The 17,303-nt window shown below is 47.7% G+C and overlaps 1 protein-coding gene across 2 annotated transcripts in view; it reads left to right on the top strand.

Annotated features, from left to right (window-relative positions):
* The first annotated feature begins 8,880 nt into the window (after positions 1–8,880).
* SDC1 (syndecan 1) overlaps positions 8,881–17,303 on the top strand; it is a 29,022-nt gene continuing 20,599 nt past the window's right edge. Inside the window, exons 1-2 of one of the 2 annotated variants that reach the window (XM_062571180.1) lie at positions 8,881–8,930; positions 9,116–9,363. In XM_062571180.1, the coding sequence (XP_062427164.1) occupies positions 9,307–9,363 (57 nt within the window). In that variant the 5' untranslated portion in view covers positions 8,881–8,930; positions 9,116–9,306. Of the gene's footprint in view, positions 8,931–9,081; positions 9,364–17,303 lie in introns of those variants that run through there. The other variant, XM_062571179.1, reaches the window with a different exon arrangement.

Raw genomic sequence — 17,303 nt, 5'->3', positions numbered from 1 at the left:
CGGGCCTTGAAGATCTCCAGAGAGGGAGACTCCACAACCTCTCTGGGCAACCTGGTCCAGTGCTCCGTCACTCTCACAGGGAAGAAATTCCCCCCCACGTTCAGGCAGAACTTCCTGTGCTTCATTTTCTGCCCGTTGCCTCTTGTTCTGTGACAACAGAAAAGAGTTTATCCCCGTCCCCTTGACACCCTCCCTTCAGGTACTTGTACACATTGATCAGATCCCCCCTCAGGCTTCTCTTCCCCAGCCTAAACAGGCCCAGCTTTTGCAGCCGTTCCTCACAGAGCAGATGCTCCAGCCCTCTGATCATCTTTGTAGCCCTACGCTGGACTCTCTCCAGTAGCTCCATGTCTCCCTTGTACTGCGGAGCCCAGAACTGGACACAGGACTTGAGATGAGGCCTCCCGAGGGCTGAGTAGAGGGGCAGGATCACCTCCCTCCACCTGCTGGCAACACTCTTCCTAATGCACCCCAGGAGACCATTGGCCTTCTTGGCCACAAAGGCACATTGCTGGCTCGTGGTCAACCTGTCATCCACCAGCACTCCCAGGTCCTTCTCTGCAGAGCTGCTCTCCAGCAGGTCAGCCCCCAGCTTGTACAGGTGCCTGGGGTTATTTTTCCCTAGGTGCAGGACTCTGCACTTGCCCTTGTTGAACCTCATGAGGTTCTTCTCCACCCTCACTCCCTTTGTAGCCCGTGAGAGCTGAAATACTTTACCAGAAAGTATGCTCAGTGCTCCTATACACTGTACAGATTTAGGAAAATACAATCTAGGAAACCTATTAGCTCATAGATGATAAGATCTTGGGGAAAGGTCTAGCCCAAATTCCTCTCTGTTGTGCTCACCTCTGGTAGGTCTTCCTCAGTGCCATTCCCTGCTTCTCACCCTTATATATAAGCTGGCTTCCAGAAGTTAATAAAATAATCAGAGCAAACATTCAGAAAACAAGCGCCATGGAGGGCTGAAGCTTGGCTGAAGAGCTGAGAACGGACAAATTCAATGCAAGCCACAGAATCAATTCACCCCGTGCATTGAGAGGTGGGATGAATGGAGCAGAGTTCACCCCTGTCAGAGCTCCAGGCTACTGACCTCATTCAGCTGGACTATTTGACTCTTTGAAAGCCTTTTTGTTTGAAGACTGACTTAGTACTGCAAAATTCACATGATTTCTCCTATTTCCTTGATATGTCATGTGCCCCGTGAGAACATGGGGTTTGATTAGCTGTGCTAATATAGGACAGGAGCTCACATCATTCTGAGAAAGAAGCTCTATAGGACAGTCAGCTCTAACCTGTGTCCCATGCCCTTGCACATGTGGGGAACAAGAAGCCCAGAGATCTGAACAGGACATTAGAAGTCATTCACAGTACAGTTACGTGAAGTGGTGCATGGCTCCTACTAGTCACTTAAAGAAGGGATACTCCCCCAAGAGTCACACTGCTATGCTCACTCAGCAAGGCTGTGGGTGAGACTCCATCAGGTGTAGAGACTTGCATGTAAACACGTACACTGGAGATAGATGCCGCTGCCTATGTAGGCGGCTGGTGCCATTCGAGACACTTTGATGCATCTGAGACACTTGACCAGGGCAGACAAGACATCCCACAGGATCTTGCCTCTGCCTAGCCTCCACGTTCCGCTCCAAGAGGACATCTAAGACGGCACTAGACACCATTGTGTAGGCAATGGGCCACTTCCCCTAGAAAGCATCAGAAACCAGTAAGCAGCTTTTTATAAATTAGTGGTGAAATGGGGAGGGAGGAGGTAGAAAGTAGCAATAGGCTGGAAGGGTTTATTGGGGTGGGAGTGAGAGAACAACTTTATATTGCAGAATAGGATGAGATGAGAGATGGAGAAGCAAAATGTACACATCTCTCCCAACACAAACTCAAACTTCATTCCAGGCCTCCCTGTGAACAATAGCTAACTTCACAATCACCTAAAAAGAAATCAAATCTTAAACAATAAATAAAAAAGCAATAAAATGAAGTGATAGAAATATCTGTTTGCCCTGACAGAGGTAGTGCTACCTAGTGTTTGTCAGAACAGGGCAGAAAGCCTGCAAACTTGGTTAAGCCTGAGGCAAAACCCCAGCTCTCTCTTCCCATTGATGAACATAACTTTGTCTCCACACACAGATGAACACCACATAAACCTGCCCCACAGCCCAACTAGGGGTTGCTCTCCTCCTTTCCTCCAGTTCCCCATCACTTCCCATGTCCCCTTTCCCCTAGCTCTCCTCCCTCTTGCCTTATGCCCTGTGACCACAGGGGGCCGATGTTCCCATGGTGGTGGGGTTAGTCACCAGTAAGCACGCTGACAGGCAGGCCAGGTAGAGCTGAGATGTGTTACATCTTTGCTGCAGCCTTTCCCTCAGAGAGGCACTTACTTGCTCCATCTCCATGGCACAGATAGGAGCACAAACACTCCCTTGACATGGACTTTTTACTTCTTCTGGTGGCCCTAAGGCAGGGGAGTGGGATTATGCCAGAATCCAGGCACAGGCATTCTCCTAATGAATGTGTGAGAAGGTTCAGGGTGAAGAAAGAGACAAGATGGGTGGGGAATCAATGGGTGAATCAACGCTATGACAGTAAGAGCTGAGAGACAGTCGCACTGCCTGGAGGGATACGGCAGTGGAGTGACTGAAGACAGAGCTGAGACAGCCAATACCTGTGGAAATGTGTAAGTGGCCTCTAAATGCTAAATGAAGCAGGATAATTACAGCAAGATACATCCTTTTGGTTAATCAAGAAGACACCCTGTATATTATGTCATACCACATTCTTGGCATAGTTGTGATTGGTGCCAGAAGCAAATGACAAAACCTTGAGTTAGCCCAACAGCAGCATTCCTCAGAGACCTGCAGTGAGTCCAGTATTCAGATCACATCCGCTTGCTGAAAAAACAGTATTTTGCACAATGATGCAAATGTTATGTCTGCTCTAGTTACTGAAATTGAACTAAAACCTCTGATGAAACCTAACCTTGCTCTCATAACCGCTCTGCTCTAGCATCTGCTTCTTCCAAGACCACAGTGTTTTTGCATACGTAGGAGTATTAAACCTGCTTTGGCAGAATTCCTTTAACTATATGTGCGTACTCAAATTCCTCGTGTAGTGGAAACACCCAACCCAAGCCGTTTGTTTAAAAGCAACAGTGTGAAAGCATACAACTACCATGTTTCTGAGATTGTGGGCTGAGTGCGTCTAATTTTGGTTAAAGGTCTTGCACATTCTCCTTCATTTGCAAGTTTTTAACCAGCAGTACAGCACAGATTTATACAAATCCCAATAGCTAACTTCGTATTTTATATATTTGGTACAGTCAGAGAGACAGACAGGCACTGTATCTCAATGGAAGAACTTTAATAGAAGTTTTATGCAAGTTATTCTAGCCTGTAAGAGCCCCTGTCATAAACAAGGGCAATACCTCATTTGACCTGAACTCCCCACCTCTCCTAGGCAAATAATGTATGTCTGTTGCACTGTAAGAGCCAGTTATATATATTCATTTTCTCCTAAGTCATCAGAGCACTAAAACGGCACTAAAAACCATAATCCCTATTTTATAGGATAGCAGACAGTTAAGAAGCATCCAGCTTCTCATCTGCAGCCAGAGGGACTGCACCTCAGGAACCCAGCGTGCACATCTTGGTCTCATCATTTCCCCTGCAGAGACACAGAAAAAAAAGCCTCTGCCACTTGCAGGCCTAAAGAATCAGCAGAAATATCCACCTGGAAGAGCCAGGCTGGCGGCTACATAGACAGTCAGTAAATACTGCTTTATCTAAGCAGTGGGTGCACAGATATAGTGCACTCTAACATCCCTGTGCCCGTCTAACATCCCTGTCCCTCCTCCCCTTCTCTGAAGCTCCCAACAGCAGCCTCCCTCTTTACGCTCCTGTGATACCCTTCTCTCGATACTTATTTTGATGGTAGGGTAAACCTCACTCTGTGCTCAAATGACTTAGGGTCACAAAGCTTTAGAGATCTCACACTGCAGAACAGTGTTAGTCACAAGTGAGCTGTCCTGAGTTAACCGCACGGGTAAGTGAATCAGAAGTATAGAGGAGACTAAAGAGACTCTCTGGCAAGGAAGAGAAAAAAAAGTAAGTGTTTTTTTAAGTGAATGCTTGAGAAATACCTGCCCAGCCCACAAGCCCTGAGATTGGCAGGCCAACAGTGAAAGCACCAGTCGGTATTACAGCAAAAGGCCTCACTAAGAGAGAGGGAGAGTGGGTCTTTTCTTGTGGGCAACCTCCATGTAACTTCAGCCAAGCCTTGCAGAGGCTAATGGGAAACGCTTCCATAGATTTTTATGTGCCAGTACCTGAAATCCAATTCTGAGGCTCTCTATAATGAATGTGCAGGATCCCACAAGGCTCTTACATGCAGCATCAAAGAAATGCAGTTGTTTTCATTACAACTGTTCACGAAAGCTATCAAAAAAGAAGCATGCAACTGTCATCTGAGCTTTGCCAAAGGAAGCTCTACTAAATTAGATCGAGAAATACTTGGTTAGTGGCACAGACACTTTTATATATAGTTTCAGCATCCACTGAGAAGTTCTCATTAGTAGGACTCAGGAAAAGGGAATGGGAGAGAAGAAAAAAAGCCACCAAATCCTTGGAGAGGTAGCTGGCTTCATTCAGTTGGTATCTGTAAAGCTGGCAATACCACAGAGCTGACACTTGGACCATTCAAGGGCCATTAAACATTGCATTGTTTAAGCTGAATAAAACTGACTTTGCAATAAGACTTATTCCTGTCTAAATAAGCAATATGCTTTCAGTATATTACATGAAGGAGAAGAAAAGAGACCAGAACAGACATTCACTTAGGCTAAGTTCACACTCAAAGCCTTGAGGTGAGCTGAGGGGGAGCCTCCTTTGGTCTCTCACTTCCTGGGAGTGAAAGCCAGGATGCAGATGGAACTGCTCAGATATCTGACTCATTGCAAAGAAGGCTGGACAGAACAAGCAAAATCAGATATCACTGTGAAAGCGTACTGGGTGGGTTCAGGTGATCCTGCTATAAATCACAGTCTGCATTTGAAAGGGTCAAACCCAGTTATTTCCACATCAGTGCAAAAGGAAATCCAAAACAAACCGCACAAGGCTTAACCAAGGCATCAGAGGATACAGGAAGAGAGTTTTATGAATCTTGTACCAATACCCTGAACAACAAGTCACAATACCAAGACTGTCAGTCTTGGGACAACATTGGGAACTGGGGACCACAGTGCCTTGGCTCCTGGAAAATAAGCCAGCAGGCTGACTAGATGCTAAATGCTGTATGCTGGCAAACAAGTTTGGTAACACAAAGTTGAAGGGCCAGGCTGCTTCCTTTGCAGACTTGTTCTTACACTTGGTATTGATTTAAGGAATGGGCGGATTGCTCTTTTGTTGTTGCATGAAGTTAGAAAGAGAAGGATGTGGTATGAGCCATGGATAATGAAAGCACTGGCTACAAGGGCTTAAAGGGGAAGAAGAGGCTAGTAAGGAATTAAACTTTTCAAACCCTCCTTGTTTCCCCAGTCTCTGAACAGATCACCAGCAATACTGTCCTAACCTCCTCCTGGCCTGGACAACCAACCTTTCATTTTCCATCCCTAGGTTTTAGGCCCCCAGTCAGAGGTCACTTATTGCCAGCTCACCATTCTGAGATAACATCCACAGAAAAAAAGATAGACACTGCAGAGGAATGCCCAGTCCATGACAGTCCTTGAGGCCCCTACTTCCCCAAGACACCATCGATTGTCTTGGATGCCTTTCCCATCTCACTCCAACCAGTTTCTGAGACAGGCTCCTCTCTGAAAGCACTTTTAACTCTCACTTTTAACTCTCTCTTGGTTTCTGGTAACTGCCCCAGAGGTAACTCCTTTCAGACCCTCTCACCTCTCTATTCAGTTCAGCAGTCTCCACACAGGCTCAAGTCTTGTGCTCAAAGCTTGAGCTATACCTCATAGCTGAGAGAAATAGAACGCAGTAGGAGCTGCAGGTTGACCATTCTTATACCGCCGTTCAGTTAACTAAGCTACTGAATAGAAGAAAAAGAAAAGATCAGTTTTACCTATACAGTTTACCTGGGTGCTCAGCAGGATGCGTGAGCAGGTGGCCTGGCGCCAGGAGCAGCCGCTCCCTGGTGGGCATGAGGGCGGTGGCAGATCAAATGCCAGATTTGCTAGGAAAAATGGAAAGCGCCATGGGGATGCGCTGGTCAGGGTCTGCGGGTGGGGTAAGTGGAAGAACAATGGCATGTTTGGAAGCCAAGTGCTTCCAGTGACATTCCCGTGCCCTCTGCTTGGTCATTGAAGCATGCTGCAACTAAGAAAGAAGCAGATCATCAGCAGGGAAGCCAAGTATCTCAAGGTAAGCAGGGATGGCACCCATCAGCGGTGAGCTGCCTGACAACTCCACTACCCCAACAGGGTGACAACAGCATGCACGTTTGAGCCAGTATCAGTTTTCGTAGACACTCTTAACTTCTCCCTGCGTATTAGGGAGTATACTCACCTCCTTCATCCCGGGGTGCCAGGCTTTAGCACTCTCAGACAAGCTTCTGTCCAGATCAAGTCACTGTGATTTTACATGAGAACATACCCTGCTTGAATCCATCGGTCCTACTCAGCCCCAGTGAAGGCACTCTGAATACAATTAGCTCACTTCAAACCCAGCCCCATCTGCCCATTAATAAACCATCTAAGGACAGACCGCACCAGACTTCAGCAGAACAGGCAGTCATCTGCTCTGCAGGCTCCACTGCTGCTGGCTGGCAAATGCAAGGAGATGACACACAGGAACAGTGGCCACGGCCCCCCATACTACTGTGGGCAGGTCCAACACCTCCCAACAGGGAGCTCTCGCTACTGCATGATACCCGCGTGCATTAGAGCATGAGGGATGGCGACTTCGGCCGCAGAGGGCAATGAAGAATGGTGGCAGCTGCCCAAAAGCAGCAGTCGCCATCCCTGCTCCCCCCTCCCCTCTGGTGGTGCTGGAAGCAGCAGCTGGATTCCTCCCTCCGCTGCGCTTCCCCCCTTCTCGTGGCAGGACACGGCTCAAGCCAGCCCCTTAGCCTTGTGGAGGCCACGTTCAGTGCTGGAAACCCTTGATCCAACCCCAGGAAATCCCCACAGCTCTGCTGGGCTGGGCAGAGACAACCGACTCGTGCCGTCCCCCGAGCTCCGGGCTGCCAGGAAACTCCTTTCCCCACAAGCCTCATCTGGCTTTGCAGCGGGGAGCTCTTTTGACAAAAACCACAACACTTAGCATGCTTCAGTGACCAAGCAGAGGGCACGGGAATGTCACTGGAAGCACTTGGCTTCCAAACACGCCATTGTTCTTCCACTTACCCCACCCGCAGACCCTGACCAGCGCATCCCCATGGCGCTTTCCATGCTTCCTAGCAAATCCGGCATTTGATCTGCCACCGCCCTCATGCCCACCAGGGAGCGGCTGCTCCTGGCGCCAGGCCACCTGCTCACGCATCCCGCCGAGCACCCAAGCGCCCTGATAACTTTTATTTCGCCTTCCCTCTCCAGGCTTGCCACCGCTCTTCACACGGAAGACGACCACGCCAGTGCCGGCGGCCATTTTGGCAGAGCGCGGCAGGCCCTCCGGCAGCCATCTTGTCCCCGCAGCCCGCTGGGCGGCGAGCAGAACATGGCGGCAGCGGGTGCGCTCTGTGGGGATGCCGCGATGGGAGCCGCTCCAAAGCAGCCTGCGCGAGTAATCCAAGAGAGAAGGAAAGAAAGAAAGTTTGTGAAAGACATGATAAAGTCACGAGACTTAGCCACATTCAATATCTAGCTAGGGCTATTAAGCCTTTGGGCTACAACTGCGGAGACGGCACTTCAGTCTTTCAGCGCTCCCCGTCCAAAAATCAGCAAACGATCAGGAATCCCAGATTATTTCTGTTTCGAGGAATATCCTCCTTTCCAAGGACAGGCCTGTCCTTGGCCGCCCCGCGCTAGTCCAGGGCACGTGTTGACTTGGTGCACTTCCCAGCTGCGCCCCCCGACGTGCACTTCTCGGAGGTTCCCAGCTGATATTGCTTCTAAAAAATGGCATTTTTTTAAAGTGCATGCACACATTCAGTCACATTGTTTATAGGCAACACTTCAATGTGTGCTGGCTCAGGAAAAAAAAAAAAGCATCAACTAAATTGACTGGAACCAAACAGGAACTGCAGCCTTGACTGTGTAAATAGGGCAATAAAATTGAGCCTGTGGTAAATTTTTGCAGGAATGTTGCCTGCTTTATTTTCACTATCTGCGTCGAGAGGGGCAAAGAACAACGCAGAGCAAACTACCGAAGAGGCATGGAAGTGAACGAAAGTTGCTTTTAACTCTGGTAGTTAGCAGGAAGCATTGTTTGAATGCAGACGTTTTGCCCAACCATCCTCTTCATCACCAGCTTTAGGAAGCGCTACTGAAGCACGCTTCCAGAGACCAGTTTTGAGCAGCAGCACCGAACCACAAAACCTAAGGAAAACAGAGCACGTGCCGGGGCAGGGTGCAGGACGGGGGCTCTGCTGCCGGCAGACCACCTTCCCCCAACACAGCAGCACAGCTGCTGGCAGCCCCCTTTGGGTTTTTTTTGTTTTTCCCCCTCTTTTTTGCTTTTCGAGAGAAGAGATCCCGCTCGCCAGGAGCGCGGAGCCGCCGCTGCCACCGCGCACAACCCCGCAGGCAGCACCCCCTCACCTCCCTCCACCCACCCCCCTCACACACACACACACCGGGAGCTCCCCCACCCTGGAAAGGGGAGGGAGGGCTTTTAAAGTCGCTATTATTTTTAGCGAGGAGGAAGGAAGGCCGCCGCCGCGGAGGAAATCTGGGAATGCAATGAGCTTGGCGCGGGGGGGAGCGGCAGCGGCGGCCGCCGGGAGGGGGCCGGGGCCGGGGCCTGGGCCCGGCGGCGCAGGTAGCGCGGCGGCAGGAAGCGGGGGCGGGCGGCGGGGCCGGGGCCGGCGCGGGGAACCGAGCGGAGCCCAGGCAGAGGAGGGGAAGGGAAGGGAAGGGAGGCGGGGCCGGCCGGGGGGTGGCGGTAGGTGAAGGTTGTTGCAGTGGGTTCATTAAAAGACAGAGTTCAACTCCTCGCCGCTGCAGAGCGCTGCTGGGAGCCTGGTTTGGCGGCTTGAGAAGGAGAAAATAAAAAGAAGAAAAAGGGAAAACTGGAAAGAGAAAAACTGCATATATTTGACAAATAAACAAAAGAAAAGAATAAAAGCAGAAGGGCGAAGGGGCGTGGAAGAAGAACGGGCAGGCTGTGCACCCCCGAAGCCCGGCGAGGAGGAAGGATGCTAAAGGCGGTGGCCGTGGCGTTGGTGGCCCTTTGCTTCCAGGCTGCTGTCTCGGTGAGCCGCGGCGGGCGCGGGCGCGGGCGGCGGCGCACGTGGGGCGGCGGCGGGGCGCGCCGGGCTGCCCGCCCGCAGCCCGTCGCTCGGCGGCGGCGCGCCGAGAGAGGAGGGCTGCAGCGGGCTTTTGTGCTGGCCAAGGCTGCCCCGGGAGCCTTAATTCAAACCAGACCCGCTGCTGCCGCCGCCGACCTGCCGGCGGCTCCGCCCTGAGTTCGGGCCATGCATGTAGCCCTCCGTGGGCAACCTGTGGCCGGGGACTGCGCAGCCACGCTGGAGTGGCACGGGCAGCTCCCGAGGCACAGTTGCTCCTGCCTTGTTCGTGGGACAGTTCGGCTTGGCAGGGACCTCGGGAAGTCGGCTAGTCTGCAGCCTCCATTGTGCCCAGAGAGCCCTTTGCCTGCCGAGGGTATGCCCGGATGTTTTTAATTTCTGCCCACTAAATAAAAAATTCCGGGAGGCTGGCCTGGCACATAAATATCTTTGCTTCCCTGATGTTTCTGCTTTCCAGTAGCCCCGTGTAAAAATGAGCCCCGGACTCCCGCACGGGTGGCGTGCAGCCTGCTCCTCAGTCCTTACGGCAAAAGCATCAAACCCAGCCAGCCAGCCCGGGCTTTGGCACGATTCGCTTTCTCACCCTTCACTGACTTCCCCACCTCTGCTCTCGTTGATTTAATCTGCTCTTTCTGAGCATAGTTAATAACGTGTGTTAATAAGGCTTGCTCTTCTCAAAAGTCTTTCAGGAGCAGCTTTGCTGGGGAATTGCCCTGCAGGCGGTGTTTCAGCCTCAGAAAGCTCTGCTTCCGTGCAGCAGCAGCCGCAAGATGTCATCCATGAATAGAGGATGCCTCTTCCACTGCTCCCCCAGTCTGCTCTGCCTGCCAAGGGCCTTTCTGCAGAAATCTGGCACTTCACACTTGCAGAAGTGCTTGCTTGGTTCTCTGGGTCTGTGCTGAGGGCCTGGGCTGAGTTTAATCCCCTTTGTGCAGGGTTAGCCTATGTGGGATAAGAGTCCTGCTTCCACCTCATGAGGAGCATGAAGCCGAACTCGCCGTGCTGTTTTTCTGTGTTGAAGGGCTCTTCCCCATTTCCTATGCGCATGCTAGGCTTCTGCATGCATTGCTTGTGGAGACTTTTGTGCTTTGGATGAGCTAAAAAGTGGAACATGAGGTTTCATTTAAGTAGGCAGGATCAAACAGGCATCTATTTTTCCTGAAAAGGAATGGTCTGAAACTTGTGGGGATGTGAACTATAGAAATAGCTGAATAAAGAGCAGCAGAACAAAGTATGCAGGAGGATTTAAGCTCAAAATACCTGTAGTTTTGCTGTACCATTCAGTATCTGAACTTTAGGTGCAGATCTGGATATGTACCCTTCTGGACCATGTGACAGTGAGTAGTTAGCCCATGAGATGGCTAAAAATGACAAGCATGTGAGTGTAAGCAGTCCTGCTTCGTGGGAACAGTTCTGCTCAACACTTACGATTCTGAAAACTCTAGGCTTTCTACTAAATAAAATAAATAAATAAAAAACAATTTGCCTGCAGCCCCTGTAGCGCATTTGAGTGAAATCCCCCCATGATAAATGTTTCTCATTAGAGACAGGGTGAATGCTGGTCTGAAATTTTCTTCTGTGGAAGAGGCACACAGGCCTGGATAACGCTTAGATCCTGGGAAGTTCTGGGTGAACTCATGGAGGAACAGAAGTCCTTGAGGCCCTCTGTGTGACTCAGCGCTGAGGTTGTTTCCCTTCTGTGGATCACGTGGCCTTTTTTCCCATGTTGAAATGTCAGTGACACAGACATAACTACCTTTCCCACCAGTCTGGAGTAATTATGCATTTATATCAAGTGGCAGAACTCAGCATTGGGCACAGAAAGTAGAATGATGTTGCACAGTCTTCTGCGTGCACAAGATCGGTGTTAGGAGCATTGATGTGATTGTGCTTAGTTGTTGGTGGTCTGATTATTGGAAATTGTGTCACTGCCTCTTGCACATCACTTGACCCTTGGCTATTGCTGCATAAGTTGTCTATGTATATTGTCACAGAAGTAATGAGCAAAAACAAGTGACCAAGCAACATCTTTTTTTCTTTCCAACTAGTCTTATCTGCAAGAACAGTTAAAGGAATTTCTAATCTTCTTCAAGATAGCACTTTATTGCTCAAAACATCTTGTATGAAACTAATTGCCCTTTTTGAAATGGTGGGGGCAGGAATAGGGACTTAAAAGGTATGCAGTAGGGATGTTTGCTTTTCCACCTCCAGTCTGGAGCCCTGCTTCAGTGGAGTGTCAGGTCTGATGATAACAATAGGACAAATGTGGTAATATCTCTGTGCTCAACTTGGGAGCACAGGAGGATACTTGCTGTCACCAAACTCCCTAATGTGGTGCTTGTCTCTCAGCATAATCTTTACCCTGCCCAACTGTACACAAGTCCCTGCCCAAGTTTTTTACCATTACTCTCCTGTATGTAAAAGAACCAGTGGCTTTAGTGGGCACCCACATTTTCTTCTTTGAAATGGGAAGGTTGATGCATCATAATGGATTAATATGGTTATACTCTCAAATGGAAACATCTGCAAACTGGTGCCCATTATGTCCTTGCTTAGCTGAGCCAAGATACATAGGCCTGTTGCAGGAGGGCAGTGGACAATCTAGCCGGTATCTTGAGGAAAACAGAGTTGTGATTGTTTCATCTGTTGAAGTGTGTGCTGGCTGCTAACACAAGCTTAGGAGGGCAGGCAGAACCCTATTCCAAAGGTGATGTCATTCCTATCTGAATGTAAACTAATTAGTAGAAGCTAGGTAGTCCAGCTTGCTTATTAAACATGTAGGCAGTGGATAAGGAGGAACCACTTTCTTCTATAGTACATACAGTACAACATCACATTAGTTCTATTTAGCAAGCACTATAAACAGCACTTGTCCATGTGAACACTCGCTTGCTGATAGCTACTTGTCAGTAGAATAGAGAATCTATCATGTCTGGTCAACTCTGACTGGAGCAGAGACAAATAAGCTGCCATTTCTGTTATATAAGGAGACTTTGATGCAAGTTTGCAGTCTTTTATTCCAAATTTCTTTCAGTTATAGAAGAGTTAGAAGAACTAACATTTCTAATGGCAGAACTATGAAACTTCTGGAAACCAAACAATCCTCTCTAACAACCTGAGACAAGTTGCAGCACGTGCAAGAAACCTGTAAGCCTTCTAAAATTAAGCTAGTACACTAACCTGAAATGTAGGCTGCTGTTTTAGCAGCAAAATTGGTGCATTTTAAGTATGTATTTGGCATTGCTAGTGCTTAGATGTCTCCAGGTGGCCTGTGTAGCACTTTGTCCTAACCTTTTTTGATATGGCTTTTGTGTCCAGCTGAAACATCTCAGTGCTTGACAGGGATGTTCCACAATTGTTTATGTCATCTGGCATCTAAGGATCTTCAATTTTAGTAGGGCCTGCTATAGGAGTGGATGGAAGATGGAGCTTCTTGGGAAAGGAAAGACAGGACTTCTTTCCTGAGGAGCTGTTTTCAATGGTAGAACTACAGTGCTTCAGTATTGTTGCTGCTTGATATTTTTGTCTTAGATGTTGTCTTCTCTTCATGAACTCAGAGCTATTAATGCAGGATTCCAAGGCACCTGGAGCTTGATGTGGTTGCTGAGACATACGGTGCTTCAGTTGGCACTACAACTCTTAGAACAATGTTCAGCTGATGTTAAGACATCTAATGTAGGTGTCTTCTACATGTGTGCTAGTGCCTAAGCTCTTACCACATCTCATATTCATGGAGGTGTAATCAGGGAAGTTGAAGATAGCAATTATTTGACCAGCCCTGCTATGTCTACCTCAAGGTGAGTTGATATGTCCAGGCTCTCACTACATCCTGTTTTGACTATAAGGGAATGCCTTAATTTTAGTGTCTTAATTGCTTGAGAGTGATTTAACTTGAGGTGATAGCCATTTTATTGTGTGAAACTTTTTGGTAACTGTCTCCAGAAATGAACAAATTAGACAGTTTCAGTGCCAAGAGAATTAACTAAGCAGTGGGAAACACCAACTTTCAGCTAGAACAAGAATTATCTCCTATTCTAGTATATCTGGATCAGTGCCTTTAAACAATACCATAGCCTTGCTCTGCTAAAGGCTGTAGCAGAGAGAATAGTTGGGTCCTGTATCAGCAATCTGAATTGAGAAATATAAGCAGAAGCATAGATAGATGTTTTTTTCTTTTTTAATCATGAGCTGTGAAGATGGAATCAGAACATTATAGTATTTAAAGACATTATTTACTTGGAGATTAGAAGTGAGGCATCTTTATTCCTTCCTAGACTTTGATACTGGCAGTGGACTTGAAAAGTGGAAGTTGCATGACCAATGTTACAAGGAGTTCTGATGTTTCTTTTAGGTTCCTTTCTCTTCTAAGTTAAGAAGATACTCTAAAAGGTAAAGATTGGAGAGGTTTGTCTCCTTTCCAGTGCTAAGTGTCAGTTTTGTTAACAGGTGTCTATGTTAGCTGCTCTTCTAGGCTGTTGGTGTACTGCAGCAACAAGCTTTATCTGGTCTGGCTAGAAACCTGGGACAGTGCACTTTCTGCTGTGGAGCTGCCAGTGGAAAAGTTGAGGTGAGGCTTCACAGTACAGAAAGGTGAGATAACATTTGGACCTCCTACAAGCAACTCTTGTGGAGCAACATCTGCTAATGCAGTGGTTTCCCAACCGCTCAGTTTCTCAAGCAGTGCTTGGCTGCAGTCAATATGTTCTGGGTCTTATGGAACCGGCATGGGTCCAACGGAGTCTGTTAGCTTGGGCTCCTTGCCATGCTTGACTGTAATTTTTGTATGTCACTGCTGAGACCTGTCTCACCAGTGAGGCCAGCTTTACTGGTTGGGAACCAGTGTGTTGGTGGGATTTGGATGAAGTTGGTAACCGAACTTCCTGTTGAGTCACTGAAGCTGTAGTTACAACTGAGTCATGGAGGTGTTGTAACTCATGGGTTTTCTCATTAGGTTTCTAGTTTGCAACTTTTTCAGGGTATTGATCAGTTGAAGAGCTCTTGATACTTCGTTTAGAGATCTGGCTGCCATGCTGTGTGGTGGTACCATTTTCTCTGTAGCCTTTATTTTTGCAAGTGGTTCACTTTAGTGTCCTTTCATTTTGCTTTGTAATGTTCCAGCTTTTTCTCATGATTGGATGCTCTTCAGGGTTGCTATCACAGAATGACTCCTGACTAGACCAAATTATGCAAAAGAAGTAGGGCTAATCATGTAGGGTTTTTTTGCTTGTTTTTTTTGGTTTTGTTTTTTTTCCTCCTCCTTCTGTAAGGGACACTAATAAAAGATGGGAAACTGCCTGCCAACCAACTTTAAATACTTATACAAATCTTGCTTTTCATGGAGGCTTTGTTCTGTTGTCATGCTCCAGCCTGTAACGTTAGGGCTTACTGAAGGAAACAGCTGTTTGTGTGTGCATGAATTACAGGATTTTGTTTGCATGTTCTTGGTTTGTTATGCTGTGATGGCAATGTGCTATATGCCTGTTATGGCAACACATGCTGACAGACTTGACTTTGGTTGTAGGCAGTCCTAAGCACTGGCTCCTGTCAGCCTTCTGCAAAATACTGCCTAGCTCATGCAGCAGCTTCTGAGTGCCTTGGCTCCATCACCTGGGTGGACACAAGCCATAGTGAGAGAATGGGTTGCCCTTTTGTCTACCTATGCCACATGATGAGGACCTTATGGCACCTTAAATGGAAGGAAACTTGAATTCCATTCAAGTTTTAAGGAGGGAATGCCAAATGCTTTTTGGCCTGCACTGCAGACCCTGACTGTCCCACACCAAACAGAGGAAAGCTCTACTAATTAGTTTATAATGTTGGTGGCAGTACATACCCTCACAGAGCCAGTCAGCAGCTCCCACCCAGCTCCTTGCATCTAGGGATTACTAGAAAAGTGGACTGTGTGTTGAGACCAGAGGTGGGCAGGGGAGAGTGGAGCCAGTCTACCATCTGGAGAGCAAGCAGTGATTAGTGTAACAATTTCCAGATGAGAGCTCTTGTGAAGCTGTGTTGTGGTGCTACTGCTGTGGCTATGTTGGTAAGGAGCCTTGGCATGCTCCCTGGGGATCAGAACCAGCAGCTACAGTGTTGCAGGAAGAAACTACCTGACTCTTTCCTGTCCCAAAACAGAAACCTATCCATACTGAAAACTTCTGCAGCAAATGACAGATATTAAACAGGTCGCTCATCTTGTTGACCACTTCATTGTAGCCTTTTGTAGTCTTGACATTGCTCTGTAGATTGCAACCTTTACCCGTTAGGTAAAATAAGCAGCAGCAGTGAATCTGTAATTCATTGGGGACTGGCAGGGTAAGGCTCTGAAATGCCTCAAAGGAAAGGTGAGTTATGTACCTTTTAAAATCTAGATAGCATAGGCTGGAAGCAGATATTTTGTGGCTTGTATTACCTGGTTGTATGCTTTGAGACCAATATGGATCTCTCTGGGTGTTGGCTTACAGCAGGATTTGGAGACTATGTGCCCTAACATGTGCCATCACCTAGAATGAGTGATCTAGGAGCTTTACATGCCTGCATCTGCATGACTGCAGGAGCTCGGAGCAGCCTTTCTGTCTACCAGGATGTCAGTCTGAGTAAGAGCATCTCTGTGGAAGAGAAGACCCTGTTGAGCAGCTGATACAAATAGGTAACCTAGTTTAGTGACAGAGTCCAGACTTGCTCTCGTCAAAAAGTTGAGGTAGAGAGAAGTAAAAGCCCCAATTAGAGGAACTGCAGAACTTACTTAAATTCATGTCTGACACAAATAGTAATAATATAGGTGAAATTTTTCCTCCCAACTCTGTGCTTTTGCAACTGCAGGAGACTTTTGCACTGGCAGATCTGATGGCCAAATGAGATTTGTCCACTTCACCAGCTTGAACAGGGTGTAAGTGGCACCTACGTGCAGTAGAAAAGTGGTAGTGAGGCTTGCACCGAAACTTGCCAAACAGCCTGCAGCTAGACAGCTTTGAATTCTAAATCTCTTTTCTGTCCTATTGGAGGAATCATCTAGATTGTGACTATTTTCCCATCAGTGAACAAAGCACCGAACAAAAGAGGCTGACTCTGGCATGTCTGGGCAGTGGCAAAGGAGTGCTCTGCTATCGTGCTCTTACATCAACTGACTCATGGCCTTGAACAGGAAAGCTGCTAGCTTAATCCTCCAGCAGCATCACCTCTGCTGTGAAGTGTGTTTGAATAACCTGTTAAAAGTTCCTCAGTCTGCAGTCTGTAGTCACGCTGATACATGAGCTTCTTGCTGCAGAAGCTGGAAGATGTGATCCTGAATAATTAAAGTTGTTACAGCTGAAACTGAAAAGATGCTAAATGCTCAGTATGTCTCCTCCTCCCGAGTGGTCAGCCAAACAGAGTAAAAAGGATCTAAGGACTCACTATTATACCTATTCCAGTAAGTACAACAGGCTGGGAACTGTTCTGTCCTGAGGCCAACCAAAATGTCACAGGGTTGCAACCATACAACAGAACTTATTGTCTTACCCATCACTTAACACCCCACATCCTTTAACACCCTCCATCCTCACCACCTTCTGCATCCAAATCACCTACTGGGAAATGTTCCTGCACATTATTTGAGGGCGTACTGGTTGGCAAGACCTGAAACTGTGCCGGGGATCATTCTGACAATTTGATGGTTTAGATTATGGTTTTCCAGTGCCCGGGGATGTTCCCTGATACTGTTTAATTTACTAGTGTGTATGTAGCCAGTGGGTCTCTGGCACCAGATCCTGAATATTATGAAATTGTAAAGACTGCAGTATGCAGTAAAAGAAAGTGAAAGCTCACAATAAAAGATCATAACTCTCCCACTGAAAACTGAACCTTTTGGGGCTCTACATAGGACAACCAGTTACAGTTGCATGAGAAATCCT

Source organism: Rhea pennata, chromosome 3, assembly GCF_028389875.1.
Source record: "Rhea pennata isolate bPtePen1 chromosome 3, bPtePen1.pri, whole genome shotgun sequence".
Lineage (NCBI taxonomy): Eukaryota > Metazoa > Chordata > Aves > Rheiformes > Rheidae > Rhea > Rhea pennata.
Note: the sequence above shows the minus strand (reverse complement) of the source record. Positions and strands in the feature narration are given on the sequence as shown.